This window comes from Arvicanthis niloticus, chromosome 6 (genome assembly GCF_011762505.2).
Source record: "Arvicanthis niloticus isolate mArvNil1 chromosome 6, mArvNil1.pat.X, whole genome shotgun sequence".
In the NCBI taxonomy this organism is placed as follows: domain Eukaryota; kingdom Metazoa; phylum Chordata; class Mammalia; order Rodentia; family Muridae; genus Arvicanthis; species Arvicanthis niloticus.
Genome location: NC_047663.1, coordinates 32,704,560 through 32,728,155, shown reverse-complemented (window position 1 = coordinate 32,728,155; position 23,596 = coordinate 32,704,560). Strand labels below are relative to the sequence as shown.

The 23,596-nt window shown below is 41.7% G+C and overlaps 1 protein-coding gene across 3 annotated transcripts in view; it reads right to left on the bottom strand.

The window, feature by feature from the left end:
* Ankfn1 (ankyrin repeat and fibronectin type III domain containing 1) overlaps window positions 1–23,596 on the bottom strand; it is a 384,869-nt gene that overhangs the window by 7,249 nt on the left and 354,024 nt on the right. For all 3 annotated transcript variants that reach the window (XM_076936037.1, XM_034506546.2, XM_076936038.1), the window contains exons 18-19: window positions 17,627–17,793; window positions 11,143–11,356 (exon numbers count right to left, since the gene is read on the bottom strand). In XM_076936037.1, coding sequence (XP_076792152.1) covers window positions 11,143–11,356; window positions 17,627–17,793 — 381 coding nt within the window. The remainder of the gene's footprint in view (window positions 1–11,142; window positions 11,357–17,626; window positions 17,794–23,596) is intronic.

Sequence of the window (23,596 nt, the reverse complement as noted above, 5' to 3'; positions counted from 1 at the left end):
CGTATTTGTCATCTCATGCAGTAGTTGTTTGTATTTTTCTCAATGATGTCATACAGTTTTGATGGCAAGCACTGTCTAAAGTCCATTGGGTTTCCCATAGTGCTAAACCCATAGTAGCTACTTGGTGAATAATGTACATGTTAATTCTGAAAACATTTTTTACAAACTATTTATGTAAAATATATCAACCACCTCTTTCTAAGTGTATGTCTTGTCTAGAAAGGCCTTGCCATACAGAATTACAGATATATTGCTTTCTATTATTCTGGGATTTGTTTACTGTATTTAACCATATGGAATTTATTTCTATATATGGAGTGTAGAATAAATGGGACTCTTATTTATTTTACTAAACAGATAGCCAATTGTCATAGCACTATATATTGAATAGTCGATTTCTTTAAAAAAAAAACACTGGAAATTTAAAGCAATTCTAATAAAAAGTTTTCATAGTATTTTAAAATAGAATTCAATACATTGTTTTCAAATTTTTTCTAGAAGAGATTTGTGCAAATAATCAACTTAAAAAAGATACAATAGGGAAGAAATGGCTAACCACATGAACCAGACTATAGAGCTTTGGTCATTCAAACTTTACAATGTCAGTATATACATGAATGGATAGATCTGTAGAATAAAAAAAAAAAAGCCTGAAAGCAGCTATAATTTTGTGATAATGTGACAAAAGATAACATTTCAAATTAGAGAGTGAAATAGATTATCCAATATAGATTGCTGCAACAATTGACTAACCTTTTAGTAAAATAAATGAGTCCTACCACATTCCATACCTAGAAATAAATTCCATATGGTTAAATATAATAATAAAATCCAAGAATATTAGGAAACAATGTATTGGCAATTTTTTGTGGGGAGGTCTTTTGAAATAAGACACACCCTAGAACTCTAAAGAAGTGGTTGATGAATTTGACATTAAGGCTTTATAAAACAAATGACTATAAACAAAGATAGTAAGTAGTAGGTGGGAAGACAAGAATAATAGCATCGTAACAAAAAGTTAGAATCCACCTTGTATAAAAGACCGTGAGTCAGAAGACAATGAAAATGAGCAAACTATAAAGAGCAACACTAGGGAAGAGTAACTAATACAAATGGCTAACTCACACATTACTATGCTTCAATTCAGTTCAATTCAGTTCAATTCAATTCAATTCAATTCAATTCAATTCAATTCAATTCAATTCAGATAGCAGTTTGTAAAGCAGAGGTGAACAAAGAGGCAGTTTCCCCCATCAGATTTACAGAGAGGGGGAGGGGCATGGGAGAGGGAGGAGGAGGGCAAGAGGGAGGGGGAGGGGAAGAAAAAGGGGGAGGGGAAAGGGAGTGAGCAAGGGGGGAGGAAGGGAGCGAGAGAGAGAAGGAAAGAGAGAAAGAGAATATTGTGTGTTATTGATGTGTGGGGAATCAAGAACTCTCATATAATGATGAGAAATCTAAGCTGGTTCAGCTCTTTGGGCTGAAATTTGGCAGAATCTGTGAAAAATATGTATATCATTTATCCTCACAAGTCTTTTTTTTTTTGGCTATCTGTTTGTGGTATTGTCACCATGTGCACATGGAGGCGTTTAGAAGTTGTTTACTGCAGCATGATTTATAGTAGTGAAAAACTAGGCATCATCTTGTGGTTGAGGATGCTATGCTGTCAAAGGAAGACTTCCAGGCACAGAAGCACTAAGAAAAAAAACAGTTTACTTGTAGACTTCTGCAAGGGAGTCCACATTCAGAAGTCACTCACTGATTATAAAATACAACAGGAATTAACAAAATCAAACCACAAGGCTACCCTGTTAGTCTGTTCATTCATAGTGGAAAGTTAGATGTGGTATTACAAGAATATTGAGAAATACGAAGATAAAGTTTATTTTGTTAAGGAGTCAGTATCAGGACTTTCTGTGTTAGAGACTCCTTAGCTACCTAGAACTTTTTCTATTTCCCCTCTTCAAACCCTTATTTGCTTATCACACTCATGGTGTGTTTTTTGATTCCCACCCTAACTACAGGTGACTTGCACACCTACTAGTATGTTAGGTGCATTAAATGCTATTTCAGTGTACTGGCTGGTTTTGTGTGTCAACTTGACACAAGCTAGAATTATCACAGAGAAAGGAGCCTCCCTTGAAGAAATGCCTCCATGAGATCCAGCTGTAAGGCATTTTCTCAACTAGTGATCAAGGGTGGGAGGGCCCATTGTGAGTGGTGCCATTCCTGGGCTGGTAGTCCTGGGTTCTGTAAGAAAGCAAGCTGAGCAAACCAGGAGAAGCAATCCAGTAAGCAGCATCCCTCCATGGCCTCTGCATCTGCTCCTGCCTCCAAGTTCCTGCCCCGTGTGAGTTCCAGTCCTGATTTCCTTTGATGATGAACAGCTATTTGGAAGTGTAGGCTGAATAAACCCTTTCCTCCCCGACTTGCTTCTTGGTCATGATGTTTTGTGCAGGAATACAAACCGTGACTAAGTCATTGAGTTATTTTATTTTTCATTTATGATGGACTTATGGGGACTTATCCACCAAAGGTTGTGAAACATTTGTATTTGGTATTCAAGTGAACCCAAAATGTCTAAGAAGCTAGAACAACTGTTTCCAGGGAGTTTACTGTTTTGGTGGAAGCATGAGGCAAGTTATATGCATCCATAGGAGTGTGGTAGAGCATAGGCTTTGTAAGAAGAGTATAGCACATAAGATGCAGGTTTATAGGGAAAAAAGAGATAACATTTTATTGGGATAAAGCTAATAAACCATCTTTTATTTATTTTCTCCCCTCATCGTCTATTCCTTTCCTGTATTAATTTATTTCTTTATCTACTGTCTAAAAGTAATTCAAGGTAGGCTTTTGTAATCAATATACCTGTAATGACAGGATTACAAACAGGAAAAATGAAAACAGTACAAGAAAGTCCATTTAATTAGAATATGGGGAGCAGGAATGGAATTTGGGAGACCTGAGGCCACAATGGAAGGGTCAATACTGAGGTTGAGGTTGCACACTTACGAGTTTTTTTTTTTTTTTTTTTTTTTTTTTTTTTTTTTTTTTTTTTAATTTAGGCTTGTTTGTATAAATGTTCATAGTAACCTTTTTGGTAATAAAAACTATAAACTTCCATTATGTCCTTCAATGAATGAATGGTTAAATTGTGGTACACCAGTAATATGGCATACTTTTTATCAGTTAAAAAAAAAGAATTGCATATGTGTATTATTTTTGCTAGAGCATAGAGATGAAGGGCAGATTGTGGGTCACCAAGGGGAGGGCTGGGAGAGTGGCCAGGCCATGAAAGGCTAACACAGAGAGTTTTGTTGTAAGGTTACATTTGAGTATCATGATCATGGTGGGAGTTACCCACTGCCAACTACACGACAGAACTGGGTCAAGCCAGACACATGAGGCTATCTTATGTGCAGACGCATACACATCACAATGAGAATTTGTGTAAGAGCTGGAATCTAGACCTGCTGTGTGGGTTTTATCCGTTTTCTTTTTCTGATGTCTAAGTGATGTGTTCAATGTTAACATGAGGGTTGAGGAAGGAGACACAAGAGTGCTTTGTGATTCTGTGTGTATAAGTGTTTCAAAACTAAATGTTATAGAAACTCTAATTTGAAAAGCAGGTGGAGCCAGAGAGAATGGAATGCTTACATACGAAGCAAGCTCCAAGTTGTATAGCCAATGGATAATTACTGAAGGGTTTTGAAGAATGGGCAAGATGAGAAGAGGGATGTAGGGTAGAAACAACAGTGAGGAAGGGACAGCCCAGAGGGCAGCTGGCAAGTGAGGTTTAGGCTGTATGTTTCCTCGGTGTGTTTCTTCCTTAGACTGTGCTGAGCAGGAGCAGTGTTTGCATGGAGGAAGAAGGCTCGTGGGAAAGCCATTCATTCTAAGATGGTTATTGATCATGAGTTTACGTCAGACAGTTAAAGACTCTGCTTTAAATCATCTACTACGGTGTGAATCAGACAACAAATAAGTCAAGATATATGAACTCTAGAGAATACAAAGTTCCATGAACAAAATGATACTGGCTTTTAGCTAGCAAGTGACTTGGAAAGGAGATTCTTTTGAATCAGGGCCTGAATCTCTCTGCATCTGTTCGTGAATCTTCATGAGATCTTGGTGATCCGGGGAATTCTAGAGAAGAGTGTCTCAGACGATTAGTAGAACATTCATGATGTCTGCAAAGGTAGACATGGTAAACCAGGAAAACTAGTTTATATTGCAGCCCTAGCTTAGGTTGGGCAGCAGAGAGGAAGGTGAATTTGATCTGGGGCCAGTTGAGTCTGCGGAGATGCAAGGGTATCTAGGAGACGAAATGGAAACATTTTGTGGTAGAGAGGTTGAGGGGAGGTACATGTGCGTGTGTGAGGCTGTTGACTACACAAGGTGGGTAGGTCAGGGTTGTAAGAATCACGTTGGTGTAGTGCTCTCAGAAACAGAAGAATACATTGTTCTCAGAGACAAATGATTAAGAAAGAAGATGGATAAATGTAAAGAGATTGTGTGTGTGTGTGTATGCACATGCAGGTGCCAGTTGAGGATAGAAAAGGGCATTGGATCCTCTGGAACTGGAGGTTTAGGTTGTGAGCCAGCTTATGTGGGTGCTGGGAACTGAACTCTGGTTCTCTGCAAGAGAACCAAGTGCTTCTGAGCCACCTCTCCAGCTTCTGAGTTTGCAAATAGAAGTTATTGTTTAGAGAAGACCAAGGATTAGAGAACGTAACTTCAGAGAAGCCGATGTGAATTGTTGGTGGGCCATATTTGAAGATCTGGTCTCTAAGGAGGGTCCATACCAGCTTTCCTAGGTGGCATTAGTTGCTCAGTTCTCTCAGCTTTCAGAAGATTTTATTTATGTCCGTGTTACTGCACTTACCAAGTTTCATTTTAAACAATCCACTCTCTTGTATTTCTCTCCTTCTTTGGACTGTAGACTCTATAGAGGGCATGCACACTGTCTTCCTTATCTCTGTTTAGTCAAGTTTTAACTTCAGTCAGTGAAGGAATGAGAGGAACAAGGTAAGCAAAAGGGTACGTCGTGTCTTCTGCATGTCCCACGTCCTCTAATTGGAACATGGGCATTGGTCAGAGCACGGGGCTCTCCCCATCATCAGACTGTGCTTCATCCTTGCATTAGCCTTCTGTGTGGAAAGTACACTGAGCTCCAGTGAAAATGAACGCGTGTGGAAATCTGGGTGCACAAAGAGGAGTGAGGCTGATTGACTCTGAAAAGCAGTGCTCCAGAAACAACCTGGAAAGCTCTAATTTACCTGGTTTGCCGCAGAAATTCGCGACAACAACTGCTCATACCATCTCTCTATCACTGGTGACATCAGAACCAAGAGTCTACCCACACATGCAGAAAGAACAGTTGATAAAAATGAGACAAATCTTGGCTAAAGGCTTGTCTTGTTTCTTATTGTGTATACAGCTTTAAACAAATTACCTAGCTTGTCTGAACCTTGTCTGTAGCATAGAGATGGTTAGGCTGTGTATCTTCATGGGTATTATGCAGATTAAATAGACTTTTTAAAAGACACTTTAAGTACTTTATGGAAGGAAGGTATAAGTATCATTGAGGGATGAAGATTATTACTTAAGACTGCAAATGAATATTCAACTATACTTCAGGATTTTGTTGAGAGGATTGTTTTGATGATCTGGAGGAGCAATGCTTTCCTTCATGGTGTTCAACACTGCATTTAATAACCAGATTAAGTGGTGAGTTAGTAAATTATATAATTCACTGTATGACTCCTATAGCATGATAGGTAATAAGTAAATCAAGAGGAGACTTAGTTATAACTGTAGTAATCCAGGAAGGAGGTGTAAAAGAGCCAGAGAATGAAGAGTTAAGTATCTTGTTGGTATGACCAAGGCCACGATCCTGCCCTTAGGAAACCCTATTCTGGTAGGATTGAATCCTAATATTTGATTTGCATGACTGTTGAGTTATTTTTTAGAAGACGTAATGGAATCTCTTACTTGGAGAAGTATAGTCCTTCCAGAACAGGCTGGGAGAGTCTCCAGGATGCATCCAGGGAATCCAGGAGAGTTTCTAAGGACTTAGGCAACTGCTACTTCCTCTCTTCCAGGGAGAGAATGAAGAGTGTAGCTTCCCTCCCCAGATCTAGGCCATATGCTCCTGGTATTAATCCTGGTAGGCACTTTCCCCAGCTTATGTTACCCAACCTGGTGGTGCTCCCTACTTTTCCTTGGAGGGTATTGGGCAGGCCAGCATTGAGAGAATCTGAGTTTCCTTTCTGCTTGACCTGGGAGGAGCTGGATGAGGGTCTAAGCATACTATTCGTGCTGGAGTAGGAAGCTTGCTTTTTCTGCTGTTGTGACGGGTGTTGCAACTCCTGGTTTCTGGGGGTAAGGCCAAAAACAGCACAGTGGAGCTGCTGTGGGTCTTGAGAGTGTATGGGAAGAAGGCATTTATGGAGAGAGTCATTGGTTTAAAGTTATTGCTTTTTTTCTTAAAGGTGGGAGGTAGTGGTGTTGTTAATGGTCAGACAGAAAGAAAGAAACATAAGGTCATATTTCTCTAAATTCTATATCCATTTGGAATATAGTACTATCCATATGTATGTATATGCATACATGTGCCTCACTAGATCTATTTCCATGTATTTAATAGAACTGAAATCATATATAAGTAAAAATGTATTGACTCATCAAGCCTTACGTAGTTGTATTCATTTCTTTAATTCCCCAAGAGAAAGAGTACCCCACGGGACCATCTGGTTTATACCATATTGTTCCTGACCTCTTCTGAGGAAAGGTTATCAGGAAGTTTCACATTTGGAAGAATGAGATGATCTTCAAAGACATCTGAAGAAAACAATACTGACCTTCCCTCCATTGCCTCACCCGTGTGTCACAAGGAGAAACAATCAGTGTTGGGGAAAAATATTGCTTCCTGTGACACTGTCCCCACAGAAAAGGGGTGGGAGAGAATGCCCATGGGATGGAGCAAATCTCCCTCCCCTTGTGAACTGCCTTTTCTTGGAGTCAACATTCTGCCTTGGGCCCTTGGGAGATGCTTCATTTTAATCAACTCAGAGTTCTTTCTGTTTTGAAAGCCACACAGAACTGCGAAGTTAGAGTTCTATTCCCTGTTCTCATGCTAAACAGAGTTGCACAAACAAATCTAACATACTCAACAACTCTGTGACAGAATCTTGGGCTGGCACTGGGGGCAATGTCTGTGATAGGCTCTCATTTCCAGCACGCGCCTTAGGAGTTGAGAGAGTTCACCCATGTAGGATGGAATTGTGCTGAGAACTTTGTGCTGTGAGTGGTTAAGGGGGTGGGATGGATGTTTGTCTCAGTTGGGTTTTTCCCATTCACAAGTGATTTCTAAACAACACAAAGTGGTCACACTTATGAAGAGGACAGGATACAGACAGATTCCATTGCTCTGAATGGAATCTGTACTTTCATGGTTTTTTTTTTTTTTTTTTTTTTTTTCTGTGAAGAGGAGATAGGACAGTGTTTCTCCCTTATGCTCCACAGTGTGTTCTTGTCAATAGGTTCTATTTGCCGTTTGCTGATTTCCATGTCTCTGTGTTTCTCAGCCCAAGGAATTTTGGCTTCAGAGAAATAAATGGACCCAAGGGAGAATTATGCTTTAAGAAACAGAATGATGATCACTCACATTTTCAGTTAATAATAAAATCCAAACGCAATTGGGCAGATCCTCCCAGCAGGGAGTGTGTGTAATCCATCCTTAGGCCAACGTGAGAGTCTGGCATTTCTAGGGCATAGAGGAGGCCACCCTCATACAGTCTAGGAGGAGCTCACTTGGGACCCTGTGGCTAGAAGATTAAACACTGGGAAAATTCTGTGAGCAGAGAGAGCAGATGAGCCACGAAGGTGGAAATAGAATTGAAAATCTGTTTGTGGGATTGTATAAACTGAGGAAGGTTGGAGAGTATGTTTTTTCTGCCTCACAAGTGGCTGCTAGTCTTACATGTCTCTGGTACTTGCTGCCTTTCTTTCGTCTTCTCTTTCACAGCCAAGACTTTAGAGTGTGTCTTTCTGGTCCTTCATTGTTCCCTCCCATTTACTCCCAGTCTAGTGATGTGTCTTCCTCTTTTTCTTCACAAACGGTTTTGGTCAAGGCTATTGATGACTTCCTTGTTGAAAAAAGCAGCCAGGCAGTTGTGGCACATGCCTTTAATCCCAGCACTGGGAGGCAGAGGCAGGCAGATTTCTGAGTTCGAGGCCAGCCTGGTCTACAGAGTGAGTTCCAGGAGAGCCAAGGCTATATAGAGAAGCCCTGTCTCGAAAAACAAACAAAAAAAACCAACCAAACAAACAAACAAAAACAACCGAGAGAGAGAGAGAGAGAGACAGAGAGAGAGAGACAGAGAGAGAGAGAGAGACAGAGAGAGAGAGAGAGAAGCAAAAGAACAGAAAGTGTGCAGTGGTTTTATTTATCTTTTCTCCATCCTTTGATCTGCTTATGGTTTTCTGTTTTGTTTTTCTTTTAAATCTCTTGTCCCTGGTTAATCTAAGACATCTTGTTGATTCATGCCATGGGCGCCTTCCATAGGGTTTCTCTCCATGTTTTATATATCCTTTCTAGGGAATCTCATGCATTTTTATAGTTTCAGACATGATCCATGTGCCAACGGCATCTTAAGTCTATTATTATTATTACAATTATCTTTTCAGAGTGGTAGACATCTCTACTTTGTGTTTTTTTCCTGAATGTTTATTTTTGTGGAAACATTCAAAGCCATTTATATTTAATACAGCCAGCTACTGAAGCTTATTTTTCCTCTAGTCTCTCTCTTTTGCTTTTCTATTTTCCTTTTTTTTTTGTAAATAGCATACGCATCATGAAACCCTAAAGCATCCAATCTAGAGAATTTAGTTTCTGTTTTATTAGCTTCCTAAACTCCCTGCTTTTTATATTTTCTCTGAATGTTTTCTCTATATAATGGTGAGATTTAATTTTAAGAGAAATTCAGATCCCATTGAGTCTTGCTTATGGTTTCTAGTGCCTTTCTGTCACAAGCTGAGAAAATCTAAACTTGGAGGTGGGACCTTCAGCATCCTACCTGGGATGGCTCCCCAGGGACCACCCCATCTCTTACTACTCATCCTTTCACCAATCTGGCCCAGGCACTCCACCTTCCTTCCATCCCACCTTGAAGCCTTTTGCTATTTTGCTGCTTAGGAAACTCCGATTCCAGATTTTTGTCTTGTCGTGTGGTTGGTTAAGATGTCACTGTCTCAGGTGGGCCTCCGCTGAGCATCCTAGAATTCACCGTCTTCTATCTGCCCTCATCATGGTTGTTTTGTATCATACACTGGAGTTTTAATGGTCTGCTATTCTATTTCTATTTTCCTTGCCAATCCTTCTAGACTAATCTCCATAGGAGTCAAGACTTTTTCATTATCTTCTGGTTACTCAAAACAGTGTCTGGCACATGTTAGACAACCAATGTGTATTTTTATACGGACATAAAGAATGGGCAGCAAGCATCCTGACTGCTAGCTGGACTGACTGCAGTTACTGAAGTACAGCTCAGTACAATCCACTTCCTCTGCCCACATCACTCTCGTTCCCTCTGCTGCACATCTTCTGCTTGCTCAGTCCCGGTTTCTGCCACCTCCTGCTTTGATCTTAAGAGCATATGGGTTAATGCCACCAATCTCCTTTGTAATCCTAGGCAGTTACAGAGTTGTTTCTTTCTTTCTTTCTTTCTTTCCTTCTTTCTTTTTTTTTTTTTTTTTTAATTTTTTCTTTTTTTGGTCAGCCTATTTAAATCTTCCATTAGATCAGTTTATGGCACAAATGATATTTGATTTGTATCCCCAAGGCCAGTGCAAGTGAGTAAAGCAAAGCAAAGCAGTACAAAACACTCTAGAAACTCTACTGAAATAATTATTTTGTAGAATTAGTTTGTAAGTCATTGACGTCTTTGGTAATAAAACTTAGCTGCTTCCCATGTCCTTCCACACTTGCCAAGTTTTTACTTTTAGAGACTGAGATTTTTAAAACAGCAGCATACACAGAGCTGCTTATAGGAAAGGCACATATCCCTATTAAGGGTTTTACATGAAGATGATAACATAAAAATATGATATTTATAATATACTTACAGTTACCTTTCATGTATCCTTTGATAGTTTTACTCACAAATGACTCCTCAAGGTGAGGGCATTACTGTTCTGATTTTACATGTATGGAAATTAATACTTAAATGTAGCAATCTGTCCAAGTGCACTCAGCTAGTAAAACAAAATTGGAATTTGAATACAGGCCTCTGATTGCTAAGCCCAGGCTCTTTGTGCTGCACCATGCTGCCCCCTATGGGACAAGCCTATAAATCGGAACTGTTCACTAAAAATAGTATTATGCAGATTGTGTTGGAGTTTAAGACATGGAATTAAGAAAGGCGCTTTCAATGGCCATTATTTTTATTGACTAGAAAAATGACACTAGACTCAACCTGTCCCAGGAAATAGTGTTATATACCATTTCCTAAATTTATATCCTTTTTCTTCTGTCTATAAGCACAAAAATATTTTGTAGAAAATTAATTTTTTCAAACAGTGATTTTTTTTTTTTTTTTTGGCCACATAGTCTCATCCTTAATTCCTGAAGTCTGGTGTGAGGCATTTCTTTCGATTTGTTCCTTAGGTCGTCATGTCCTTGACTCTCCTGAGCTTATTGGGTTTCAGTTTTAGGATTCCAATTAGCTTATCCAAGGCTTTTCTCTTCCTCACATTCCAACAGAGAACATGATGCGAGTGGGAGGTATGTCCTGACCTCTTTCCTCCTTTGGGCTGATGTCCTTACCTGGAATGGCAGCAGTCCTCCTTTAGGGTATTTTTGGGTCTCCATTCTTGCTCCATGTCCATAGTCACATGGACTAGCGCTGGTCTAACCTTCCCTACACCCACCACCCCCTTCCTCCCCAGCAGAGTGAAGCAATCTCATGTTTTGCCCTAGTCTCCATAGTTCTGGGTTTGTTTCTTTTATGCTTTTTGATTCTGACTCCTAACAGTGTTTCCTACAACCCCATAGAACCAATGTGTCAACACAAAGAACGTCATCAGTGGAGGCAGGGCAAAGACTGGCGTCCAAACCAAAGACCTCTAGACCTTACTGCTTACCGCTCACTGCCTTTCTCCTGTGCATCTCTGGAGATGGGGATGTTGACGGAAGACAGTCTATGTGTGATGATGTAGAACTGATCTTCTTAAGACTCTGTTCATTGGAGGAGTCAATCAGCTTAGTGATGGGCAAGCCAGAGACTGGTTGCTTGTATCGTGCATACTGTAGAGCATCCATGATCCACCTCATCTCACGCCAGACTTCATCGATTTGCTTTGGAATAAAATGGTGAAAGGCATTATTTTATGAAGCACCCATTGAAGAAAAAAATATGTTTTCTTAAGAGTACAGATGGACCCTTTGCTATACTTCTGGTTTCCATGGCACTGGCTTGAGCTTTAGTTGCTTTGTTTGCAAACTACAGATAGCCCATAGGATGATTGAATAGGATGCTGGGTTTGAAAGCATGTATGATGCTGCAGGGTGCATAGCTCTCGCTCTCTCTCTCTCTCTCTCTCTCTCTCACACACACACACACACATACACACACACACACGTAAAGCACTGTCTTCTCTTGCTGTGTCATGAAAACAGTTTAAGGGAGGAGGTGATGTGATGCAGGTGACAAATGCATTTCAGAACATTTATACCTGTTTTACGGGAATGATCTAATACAGCAATTTTAATATATAAGCTTACTACTTTTGTGTATGCAAAACAAATGCTTCCAAAGTCTAAAGCAGTTTTTAAAAGCTCCTGCTAAGGAGTTGAAACACTCTATGGTAGCACATCTTGCTTCAGCACCACTTTAATTTCAGGGTTACTATAGTGATTTTAGTGACATTTTCATTAGTAAAGTACAGTGGTAGTTGCTACTGGTTTAAAAGTTGCTCTATTTTGTCTCTCGCTGTAGATGACAGGTGTTCTTCAGATCACCATGATCACTAGCCATGGCCATGAGCTTTTTGATTGTTCTGTCTCCCAAGAAGAGACCATTAGTTACAATGTTTCTTGGGAACCTAAGACTTGCAGTTGGTTTTACATCTGATTTCACTGGGTACCTTGGCAAAGCAGTAATTGAAGAAGTTTAGCCACGTGATGGCTAAGGTAGCATCCATCTCTAATACCTTAAGGTTCTTTTTGGAGAGCATTTAGAAAGTTGGTGTCAGTACCAACTTCAGGTAGAAGATGTTCATTGTGTGAATAATGGTTCGTTAAGTGTCTCTGACTGGAGAGGTTTGAAAGATTAGGCATCACCCAGTGTTATTTTGTTTTCATTTTTTTCCTTAGGTCTTTATGCTTAACCATACTCTTTAAAAAACAAACAAACAAACAAACAAACAAACAAAACCAGCACCAATGAACCTTGCACTCCTAGCACATAATAGATTCTGAAACGATGACATTCCCTCTCATGGTTACTCCCAGTGTGACAGACAGGCTAAAATGAACAAGTGGGTGGAACTGTGTGGCTGGGGGCCATTTCTCCTTGCTTTCTAGCTCTGTGCTGCCCTGGTATAGGACTTGGCAGAGTATTCAATGTTGGTGTTGAACACATGAGATTGAGGCTCAGGGTTTGTTCCCTTAGCTGGCTGGGCAGGAAGCTCCACACAGCCAGGCCCGGGCAGTAAGCTATGTTAAGAGGGAGAATTTGAAGGGAACCCGAAGTTCATGAAGGCAAAGCCAAACTGGGACTCCCAGGTTAGACCTGCATGGATTTCCCTTGATGAAACAGTTACTTTCTCAGCTGGCTTTTTATTAGCATTCAGTATACAGTGGTCTTGAAGTCATTTCAAAGGCACTGTCTGATTATGGATAACTTCTTTAGAGTGCCTGTCAAGGACAGGAACTATGCTTTTATATTTTTCTTAAATAGATGCTCAGGGGATGCTAGCACAGTAAATGAAGGGATGGAAAGGCTACCCAGCTCTTCAGATTTCTACTGTCAGGGTTATTGGAAAGATTCAGGGGATATGGGTGAGTGCGCTCTGCAAACTCAGAAGTATTATAACGTCTTCAGTTGTACAATGCCAATCAAGATTCTTTCGTGGGATGAATGTGAATCCCTAAAGTTTCCTAACTCTTAACCCTCAGGACCTGTGGCCATTACCTTATATGATAAAAAAGTGAATACCACTTTCTGTGACAAAGCTGGGGTTGTTAAGGGTTCTAGAAGAGTTGTTTGACCTAGATTGTCTGTGGGAGACTTAATTCCAATGACAAATGTCCTTGTAAGGACTTGCTACAAGAGTGAAGGCAGAGAGAGACTTGGCTGAAGAGAAGAGACAGTACAGCCACAAAAGTAGAGACGGATGTGAGTTAAGAAATGACAGCAGCTCACAGATGCTGGGGGAGGTGGAGAATGGACTCTTCCCCAGAGCTTTCAAAAGACTGCAGCGCTGCCAACAGGAATTTCGAACCTCTGTTCTCCAAAACCTAGAATAACGTTCTGTTACCTTAAGCCAGACATTTTGTGGTAACTTGTAAACATATGTGATTTTTTCATAACAATCCACCTGTTCTTTTTAGATAAAGCTGTTTCAGCCTATTGCCAAGCATGGGCAGATTTGAATGAAGCTACGCTGATGTCTTAGGTTTTCCTGGAGGTGAGGTGAGGAGGACCCAGCTGAGGAAAAAGCAAACTGCCATAGGTTCAGGGAGGGCTGTAGACTGAGTTTAATGAAACCTCGCTAAGTAGTTCCAAAAGAATTCCAATTTCCACTCATTTCACCTTCCACTGTTGATCTAAAAGCAACTGACAACATAATCCCCTTGATTTTAAGGTCCAAATTCGACTTCTGAAGACTTGCTGACATGCTTTTCAAATGAACGCCTGTGAACGGCCCGGGTCTGTTGATGAAAGGTTCTGCATTCACTTCTCACCCCGCTCTTTGCAAACTTCAGTTTTCATCCTATAAATTATACCCTTTCTCTGGACCCAGGCGAGATAATATTTTTATTAAAATGTAAAGGTGATTGGCTTTCTCACGGCATAGCCACAAGGTGCTTGAGGGGATGATAGATTGGCCCTGTTTAATGAGCTCTGTTTCTATTACGGCTTAGGCACATTTGAAGCATTACAGTATATAAATTACAGCCTAATTGCCCTTTTGGCTTTAGCAGCTCAAAGTATGCTAAGCCTCAGGTCTTCATGGTTTGACGTTTCTTTCCTCCTCTTCTCACTCCTCCTCTTCATCTTCCTCCTCCTTCTCTCTCTGTGTGTCTCTGTGTCTCTGAGTCTTTCTGTGTCTCTGTCTCTGTCTCTGTCTCTCTCCCTCCCATTTTCTTCCTTCACCCACTTTGACATTTCTACTGCCTGTGCTGTCTATAAAGCCTGTATACCTTATCTGTGATTTTTCTGTGCCTCCCCTGGTCCCGACCTCCCCTTTTTTGGCTACACTCCTTGGCTTCTTTTCCTAGGAGTATTTACATAGACTTGCCTGCTCTTTACAATGTTTGGTTTGTGTAGTAACACTGTCTTAGATCTAGGCAGACCTGGCAGTTGCCTCTGCAGGCCCTGGTTATGGTGTGTGGTGGGCTGAGCTGTGAACACCAATGGATGAGTGGCTGCAGCTGGTTTTCATTTTGGGGGCGGGGGGCTAAGAAGTCAACACAGGTAAAGGGGAGCCAGGACACTGGGTTGTCTGCAGGCAGTGAAATTGCTCATGTCGGGACCAGCAGGGTGGCATACTGAAGGCTGGGGATCCAGGTAGATGGTATGGAATTACCCTACTCCAAGAAGTTCGTTTTTGAACACTTAGGGAACTGGCATTTATCCAAGTCTATGTGCCTACGGGAGTCCGGAGCAGGCAAGAACTTTGAAAAATTCTTGGCCTGGCCTGCCATTATTCAGCCCACTTAAACATTTGATCAGAAGGAATGAGAAAAGAGACTGGAGGCTAGATGAGGAGTGAGGGGAGCACGGGGAGTGTTCAGGAAGTGAGGATGCCGTCATGGATTCTGGGAGGGCTCAAGATGGCCACAGACTAAAGAAAGGTGGTGTTCTCATTGGATGAATGAGATTTGGAGAAGCTTATAGGAGAGTAAGGCAGAAATGCAATCCAAGGCATGGTTAGTGAAGTGTTTCTTTAAAATGTTTCTTGTTGTGGGTCAAAAAAGTAATGTTAGGGTTGACTAGGACCAGAGAATTTCTCTAGTCCAATCCTTTCATTGCAGATATGAGAAACAAGCCCTGCCACCCACCTCCAGATCAAACAAAATGTCATCTGTTCTGGGACAACTCAGAACTAAGAGGTGTTTTTCTTGACTTTGGGACTCTGTCTCTCTATGTGACCCAGACTGGCCTTGAGCTCCATGTGTAGCCCAAGCTAGCCTTGAACTCTCAGTCCCCCTGTCTCAGTCTCTCTATTTCTGGATTACATGTGTGTGTCAACATGCCTGGCTTCAACATGACACTGGACTCAAAAGATGAGGAGGGGATTGTAGAGACAGCTCAGTGGATAGGAGCACTTGCTGCTGTGCAAGCACAGAGACCTGAGTTCAGATCCCAGTTCCCACATAGAAGGCTGGCTGTGGTCACGTGCACTCTCTGATAACTTCAGCGCTGAGATGGGTGGGGAAACAGGAAGGTTGCTGGGATTTGCTGGCTGCTAGCCTGGCTGAGAAATGACAAGCTCTGTGAGCGACCCTGTCTGAAAGATATGCAGAGCATTTAACATCCCTCTAAACTTCTGACCTCTGAGTATATACAGGTGCACACGCCTACATACTCATGTGTATCACACACACACACACACACACACACACACACACACACACACAGAGAGAGAGAGAGAGAGAGAGAGAGAGAGAGAGAGAGAGAGAGAGAGTCTGTGTCTTTGGTGTCATCCTTATCTCATATCCCCCTTTTTCCTACTCTGTTTCTACTCTCCACATCTGTTCTTAATTGGAAATGAAATTAATGGACTGAATGTCTTAAGATTTTAAATTCTACAACCTCAGGTGGAGAAGAAAACAGGTATTCTTTGGCCTGAGGGTCATCCTCATTTATAGATGAGGGACATAGGGTAATTCTATTGCTTGGCAACATTTTCTTTCTAAATATTACCAAACATTTTTCCTCTCATTTTTATATTTCAAAGGACTTTTACTTCTATCTTTTTATTGTTGTTTTTGAGACTTTGTTTGATGTTGCCCTGTCCCTGAATTTACCATGTAGCTAAGGATGACCTTGAACTCTTGATCCTCCTGTTTCTACTTCTAGAGGCATGTCTCACCATGAACTTCTTATTGATGAGTGAACATATAACTTATTGACTAGTTGGTATGTGTCGGGAACATTGTGAGCATTAGCTCACTAAATTATTTCTGTAACACGAAAATAATACTAAGATATAGGACCATCACACATCCCTCCTTTTTGTTTTCTTGGAGACAGAGTCATGCTAGGTAACCCTGGATAGCTTATGATTCTCTATGTGGATTAGACTTGCCTCGAATGTACAGAGATCAGCCTACTTCTGTAGCCTGAGTGTTGAAGTTAAAGTGTCTATAGTCAGTTTATCGTGACTACTTTTCATAAATGAGTAGAAAATGGTGTGTGTGTGTGTGTACATGTGAATATTTATGTGTGTATGGGTGTGTATGCATACATGTTTGTAGAGGTTAGGAGTCAACCTTCAGGGCTGTTCCCTGAAGCTCTGTCTATTCGGCTTTCCACATAGGGTCTCTCATTGTCCCTGGGCACACTACAAAGGCTAGGCTGGGCCAGTGAGTGCCAGAGGTTGTTATCTTTCCCCAGCATCCTGAGCTCAGGGTATACAATGCATGCCCTATCCCCTGGGGTTATAAGGCTTGCCCCCATGAACTTGCTTTTTAATATGGGTTCTCAGGGCCTCATTCTCCCAGGTAAGTACTTTACCCAAGCCCATGTGACTTACTTATTAAGCTCCAAGTACACAATATTTCCTCATATTGAATTCTTTTTACTTCTCATTTGGATCGTTGTTGGAGCATCTGATCTGGCTGGTTCCTTACCTTTAGTCCTCTCCTTAAATTTAGGAGAGACCAGGCAGACTATTTAGTGTGCAGGACCACACAGAATTCTTATAGTGAACCACCAGTATGATTACAGCAGTACCCATGAGAGGCATGGCCTCCCTGTTCCAATAAGACCCAGCAGAGATGTGAGAAACTGTGATTTTAAAATTTATTTTATATATATATATTTAAAAAAAATTTTTTTTTTTACTGTGGCCTTTGGTCTGGCCCCTCTGATCTCACTCATTGTTATCATCCAGTCTTGTCCAGCTTCCCAGTCTTGTCTGGCCATCCAAAGTTCAGTTCATGCCCCCACCAACCTCAATAAGATGATAAGAACCTTATCATTCTCCAAATCTTATTTTCCTGCCTGTCTACCTCGTCTGTTTATTCTTTTCTTTTTGGGTGCTGATCTCTGTTTCTACATGGTGTATGTAGTCTAGCTCTCACTGCATGAGCCCAGCTGGGATGCCATCAAGACTTTCCATGGCATCTTTCTTACTAGCCACAAGTAAAGCATCACCCAAGGAATAGCTGCCTTACCTGAATGAAGTCCAACACTTGCTGGTGTCGTTGTTTGGCAGCTGCGACCTCGCTGTCTGAGATTGCTTCCCTCAGGGACTGTTGGGTATTCAGAGAGTCCAGCTCCACAACAGCAGAAAGGCGGCAATACAGACTAATAAATTTCTCTCTGTAGCTGCAAAAATGAACTGGAAAATGGACAAGCAAAATAAAACATGTTAAGATCTGGTATCAAAATAGAGAAATTCATACAGCACAGAAAACCAGTCGAATGGAAACATGATTTATTAACCCTATCAGTGGAAAATATTAAGCCATAAATAAATTATAAATGTGCTCTTAAGGGGCCAGTTGTCTGGCTTTAGTCAGACAGTATTCCCTTTTACGTTACCAACTCCTCATAAGGTATGGGGAAGTGGGTTGGCTCAAGCTGCAGTTTAGATGGACTTTTTCCTAAAGTTGGGGCCTTTTTCATACATAGTCTTGTGCCACGTAATGATGTTTCAATGATGTCTGCACATGCAGTGGTGGCCCAGTAAGACTATGTCATTCAGTGATATCATAGCCATCTCGATTTGTGTAAATATAGTATGCGATGTTTACAAAATTGACTAATGATACAAGTTTCAGAAGTACTCAAATTGCTAAATATACACCATTGTTTGTAGGGGGACGGACACACACACACACACACACACACACACACACACACACCAACTGGGAAAAACACTTTAAAAAAAAAAACAAAACGAAAACAAATAAAGTCAAGTAGCAAGTTGAAACCTAGATTTGATTTTCAACCAAATATCTTGCTTTCTCTGCCTAGAAGATGAGAAATGCTTTTCTTAGGCTGTTTCTTGTCTTACTAGAAATTTCCCCTGTTACTGTGTTTTGATTTGAATCCTTTTCTGCCTGTTATCCCTTGCAACTTTGGAAGGATAATTGGTTCAGATTCTTGACCAGGGTCTATTTTTTTGTCTTTAGATTTGGTCTTCATTTCTCAAAACTATCCTGGGACAGAGGCCACAGTGAGGAGTCTAGGCCGCATGTCCATCTTTGCTCCTTTTCAGAAAAGGCATATGACAAGTTTTTCTACTCTCTGGACAGCTCTGGCTATACACTATAACCTAGGGTTCCAATGTGGTGGGAAAGCATCTGGGTGTAGGACAGTGTGGTTCGAGGGTCTTCCTGGTCCATCCTCAAAGCTGGAGACTATTCTTTATTCATTTTGTGTATGTCAGACCTTCACTTTCCAGGCTTTGAAAACAGGGTCATTGTAAGCCTCAGGTGTTAGAATATTCCTCGGGTGTTAGAGTATTTTTGCTGTGTCTTCTTGGGTGAGAAATTGTACTAAGACCACCCAGTTTACTACCTATGCCTCCCTTTGCTATAGATCCCAGTACCTAATGCCCAGCCATGCAGGGAAACTAAACTATTACACCTCAAAATGGGGGTATCTGTTCATCTCCACTAGTGAGGAAATCTTGCTCCTTTGCAAGTGAGAGATTTTTGGGTGTCTTACATCCTCATCTGCTTCCTTGCTTGATTTCCTCTTATGAGAAATTTTAGGTCAGTGGAAGGGTGACTTACACTGCCTTTGCTCCCATGGGGTAGAAAGGGGCTAGAGCGAGGCTTCAGTTCTCCCACCTTCCTCCTGCTGTGTCCTATGCTCTTCTGGCTGTGCTTCCCACACTCCAGGTTGGCCTATCCTCGGACCTGGGCTTGATTATTCGGTTACCCACTCTTTTCTTCCCAGCCTCCCGGTCCTCTCTAGAGCCTCAGAGAAGAGCTGATTTCATGCTTGGCCAGCAAATGGTGAGCTCACAGCATAGATAGCTTTTGTCCAAACAGTGGTATTCTCAGGTAATTTCCTCACTTAAAACTCTACTGTCTCCCAGGAAGGAAACTCCTAGGGTCTAGGATTGGAATGTGAGTCCTTAGTTGTATCTTTCACTAGACAGCTAGCATTTGACCCGTGTCCTCCCTTGGCTGGAGGGTGAAGAGTCTCACAGCCTGTTTCCGAATATACTTGTAAATGACAACAGAAGTAGACTTTTTGGGAGGGGGCTGGGCAGTAGTGGGGCACATCTTTAATCTCAGCACTCTTGAGTTTTGTGGGGAGGGGGAAGAGGCAGGTGGATCTCTGAGTTTGAGGACAGCCTGTTCTACAGAGTGAGTTCCAGGACACTTAGGACTACCCAGAAACCCTGTCTTGAAAAACCTAAATAAATAAATAAATGAATAAATATATATATTTTTAAGGAAAGTTGATTGTGAAGAAACCGAGTAGTTCTTTTGAAAGAAGCAGTATCAGTCCCATCTGAGTACTTCAAGACCAGGATATTCAGTTTTGTCTCAAAGGCCAGGGAATCCAGTTTTCTCTTGCATTTTGTGGCAGGAGCTGTGGATCAGTGGGTGGTCTCCTATGCCCACACCGCCCAGTGGCGTCCATGCCACGCACCACAAGTGAGTTACGAGAATGTTTCAGCTGCAGCACTACCCCTGCTCCAGCGGTTTCTATCCACTGCCTTTAATGTCACTTTGACAAATGTTACTCTAACATAGTCTTTTGTGGTTTAGCAATGATACATTTGGTAGCCATCCCTGAGGAAGGGAGGATAGACTGGAAGCTTCTAATTTTTTTTTTTAAATGTGAATCACATGCGTTTTGCAGACAAACTGGTATAAGGCGATGATGGTGTCATTATTGGGACTACATGATTTGTGAGTAACACACGAACTAAGACCAATTCTCTGTGGTGTTGTTTCTCTTCGCTTTTCCCCCTGTATAACAGTGACAGGCTAGAGTACAGATGGTCTGATTGCTCATAAGACAGTAGAGTCGAAAGTGAATGGATTAAATACCATGCAGGTAAACGGCTGTGCTGTTTGCTACTAGCGTGTGACGTTAAGGAGGTGACCTCCAAGGACCTCAGTCTTAGCCCTAAATCTGGGCTAAGAACCACCAACACTGTGTTGGTACAGTACAGAACATGCATATGGAATCTACCAGAATCAGTTTGTTCTCTTTTCTCCTATGCTTTCACACCCTAGGAAGAACGAATCATCTCATAGTTCAAACATTAGCACATTGGGATTAGAATAGTCTAAGAATGCCCAACGCATACAACCCCTCCCCCCCCCCCCCCCCGTCTGTTTGAAAATCATGGCCTACCTAGTTTGAGAGCCAAAGAACCAACAAGATAAGTTCGGTGCCACAACCAGGTGTCTTTGCCAGGGTGCCAGACAGCATCTGAGCCCAAGGTGCTCCATGGAGTCCTGGTAGTGAACGGACTGACATTTGGAACACAGGATTTGTATTTTAAGTCAGGAGAAATGGGGATTAGGAATGAAGGTTGATGCTGGGCCGTTTCCTTCAAGACTGGGGTCTGGATTCCATTAAGCTCATTGCCTAGATATCCCACAAGTACCTCAGGACTCATCATTTGTCAAACTGAACTCATCATCCTCCCCTCCCCCAGACTTCTTCCTCCCCTCATATTTCCTGCTTTGGTAGATGGCAATGCCATCCATCTCAGATCCCATTCAGACTCTCTGGCTCCTCCCTCTGGCCCCTCAGCTGCGTCAAATCAATCACCAAGCTGCATTGATATGCTAACTCCTGAATCCCTTTGCCTTTCCTTCTACCTTTCAAGCCCCACTGTGCCAGTCCTGCTTCTGAGGTCTTAGCATTGCCCACCTGCACCACTGTAACAGTCTCTTAATGGTCTCATCACCTCTAGCCGCAGCCCCAGTACCCCGCTTTTCTGTTTTCTGTCCTCCCTAGAATTGCTGAAATCCATTAGGCCCTTAGCATTCCTTTCCTTAAAACCTTTTCACCATCCCTTCTTGCCCGTAGGATGTAGTCTCACCTCCTTGGAATGACTGACATGAGTCTGACCTTCTAGCTTCCCTGGAGGTGCTAAGCATACAACAAGCTACTAAGGGCAGACCTAACGGGCTTATCCTTTGTGCACGCTGTTCCCGAGACTTAAACTGCTTTCCCTCTTGAGCTTTGCCTTTCATTTTCTAAATTTTGATTTATTCCCCTGAGTTTATATTTATTAAAATATTGCCTCTGAAGGAAGATCTGGGTATCTTTCTGAAATTCACTGGCGTCTGTCTTACAGTAGGGTTTTCATTGCGCTAGGATTGTTGATTGAAATGCCTCTATCCCCTCAAGAGACTGAGAGTCTGAGATTTGGGTGTGTAACCTGTGTGTCATGAATATCTGCCAGCCCACTCGGTGCTGTAGCTGCCCTGTGGTGGAAGCTCAGCAAATGTGTGTTGAATGAAGAAGGGAATGGCCAATTTTCTTTTTTTTAATTCTCCAGAATTTCATTCTTTTAGTCCAATTAGCACAAATTACATAGCCAAGGAAATCAATAAAAACCAGCTTTTCTCATGGTAGGCTTGCTGTTCGTTGAGACTGCGCACAGGGTCAGGGCAAGGTGACCTCCTCAGTGAAGGCTAGGCAAATCCTCAAGAGGCCACATCATTGGATGGTGTGCCTGAGCTTGTGACGGTGTTTTTCCTTTTCTTCTGGGAACAGTTTACACAGTGATGCCCGAGAGCCTCCATACATGGGATTTATGGCCTTGTAAAGGCTCTGCTTTACCTAAAAGGGTGGTGGAGTGTCAGCTCTAAGGCTGTGGATAGGAGTGGGTCTTTGTGAAACTGTTTCTCTTTGCCTTAACTCAACTCTGCCTGTCTGGAGCTTGAGACATCTTCCTTTGTCGGTCTCTTTTAGAGTCACAAGCAGCCCTCTGGAACAATATTCTGCGGGTGTGTCCTACTGGTCTTTACCTAGAGACAGGAGCCTGATCTTTATCATTTTGCCCTTGCCACATCTGTTTGGTGGTGGAACCGGCACAGATGCAGTTTTCCATTGCTGGTCAGCGAGTTATTTACGATTTGATTAAGGTCACTGGTGGGAACGCAGTCGGGTTGCCAAATCTCAAATCTTTCCATGAGGTAGAGGATAATGACCTATGCCAGTCAAACTGAAATATACTGCACCCTTTATTGTCATTTACATATTCCCATAATTCACACCTATTCACCTTTCATTAGAATTTGCTTGTTATTAAAGTTTTTCCTAGTGCTGACTGAATTTCTAAAAATATTCTTTTCTTTCTCAGAAATACTTAGGGTATCTTTACCACTTATTATGGAACGACCTAGAGCACAAGACCCTAGTTAAAAATGTTTTAACATTTTTCTTAGCATCTTCCTCAGAGGGGCCTGGTCCAATATAGCAAAGGTTAAGAGTTCCCATGGAAATTGTCATTAATTTCTCAGTGGGCTGATGCCTCGTGGAGGAAAAGCTCTGATCCTTCAAGGATAAGGTGGGGTTTGCCATGATAAGAGCCTGGAATATTTTGAAACTTGTTTCTGACACAACAAACTTGGAACTGGACAGTGTATCAGTTTCTACTTACTGGCAACACTTCACCATGGTCCTTTAAAAAAAACGAAAGACACTAATGGAATTGGATGTGTCAATGGAACAAAGGCCAACCAAGTGGTCTTTTCCGGAAACTACATGGTGCTCATTAATCAGTTAGATAACCCATGATGTAGCAGTAAGGGAGGACCAAAGGAGCACTCAAAACAACAACCTTAAAACCAGGAACTGTGAGACACAGGCTTTGATCTATGCCCTATTTTTCAAAGATGAAGGCTAGTGTATATGGTCTTACAGTTGCTTTTAGCAATAAAAGTAGGTAAGACAGATCAAAGTGGAAGACACAGTTGGATACTACCATATTACTCTGCTGATCATATTTCTAAGTCTGTATTTATGTATTTATCTCTGGGTCCTAGGAAGAACCACTTAAACTATGGCCCATGAATTTGTGGCTTCACGATTGCCTGAGAGCTTATTAGAAAAGTTTATTTTCCAGCCCGCTCTCAGCCTCCTGACCCAGCATCGATGCGGCTGGGCTCCAGGAATCTATGTTTTAACAAGTGCTCCAGGTGATTCTTATG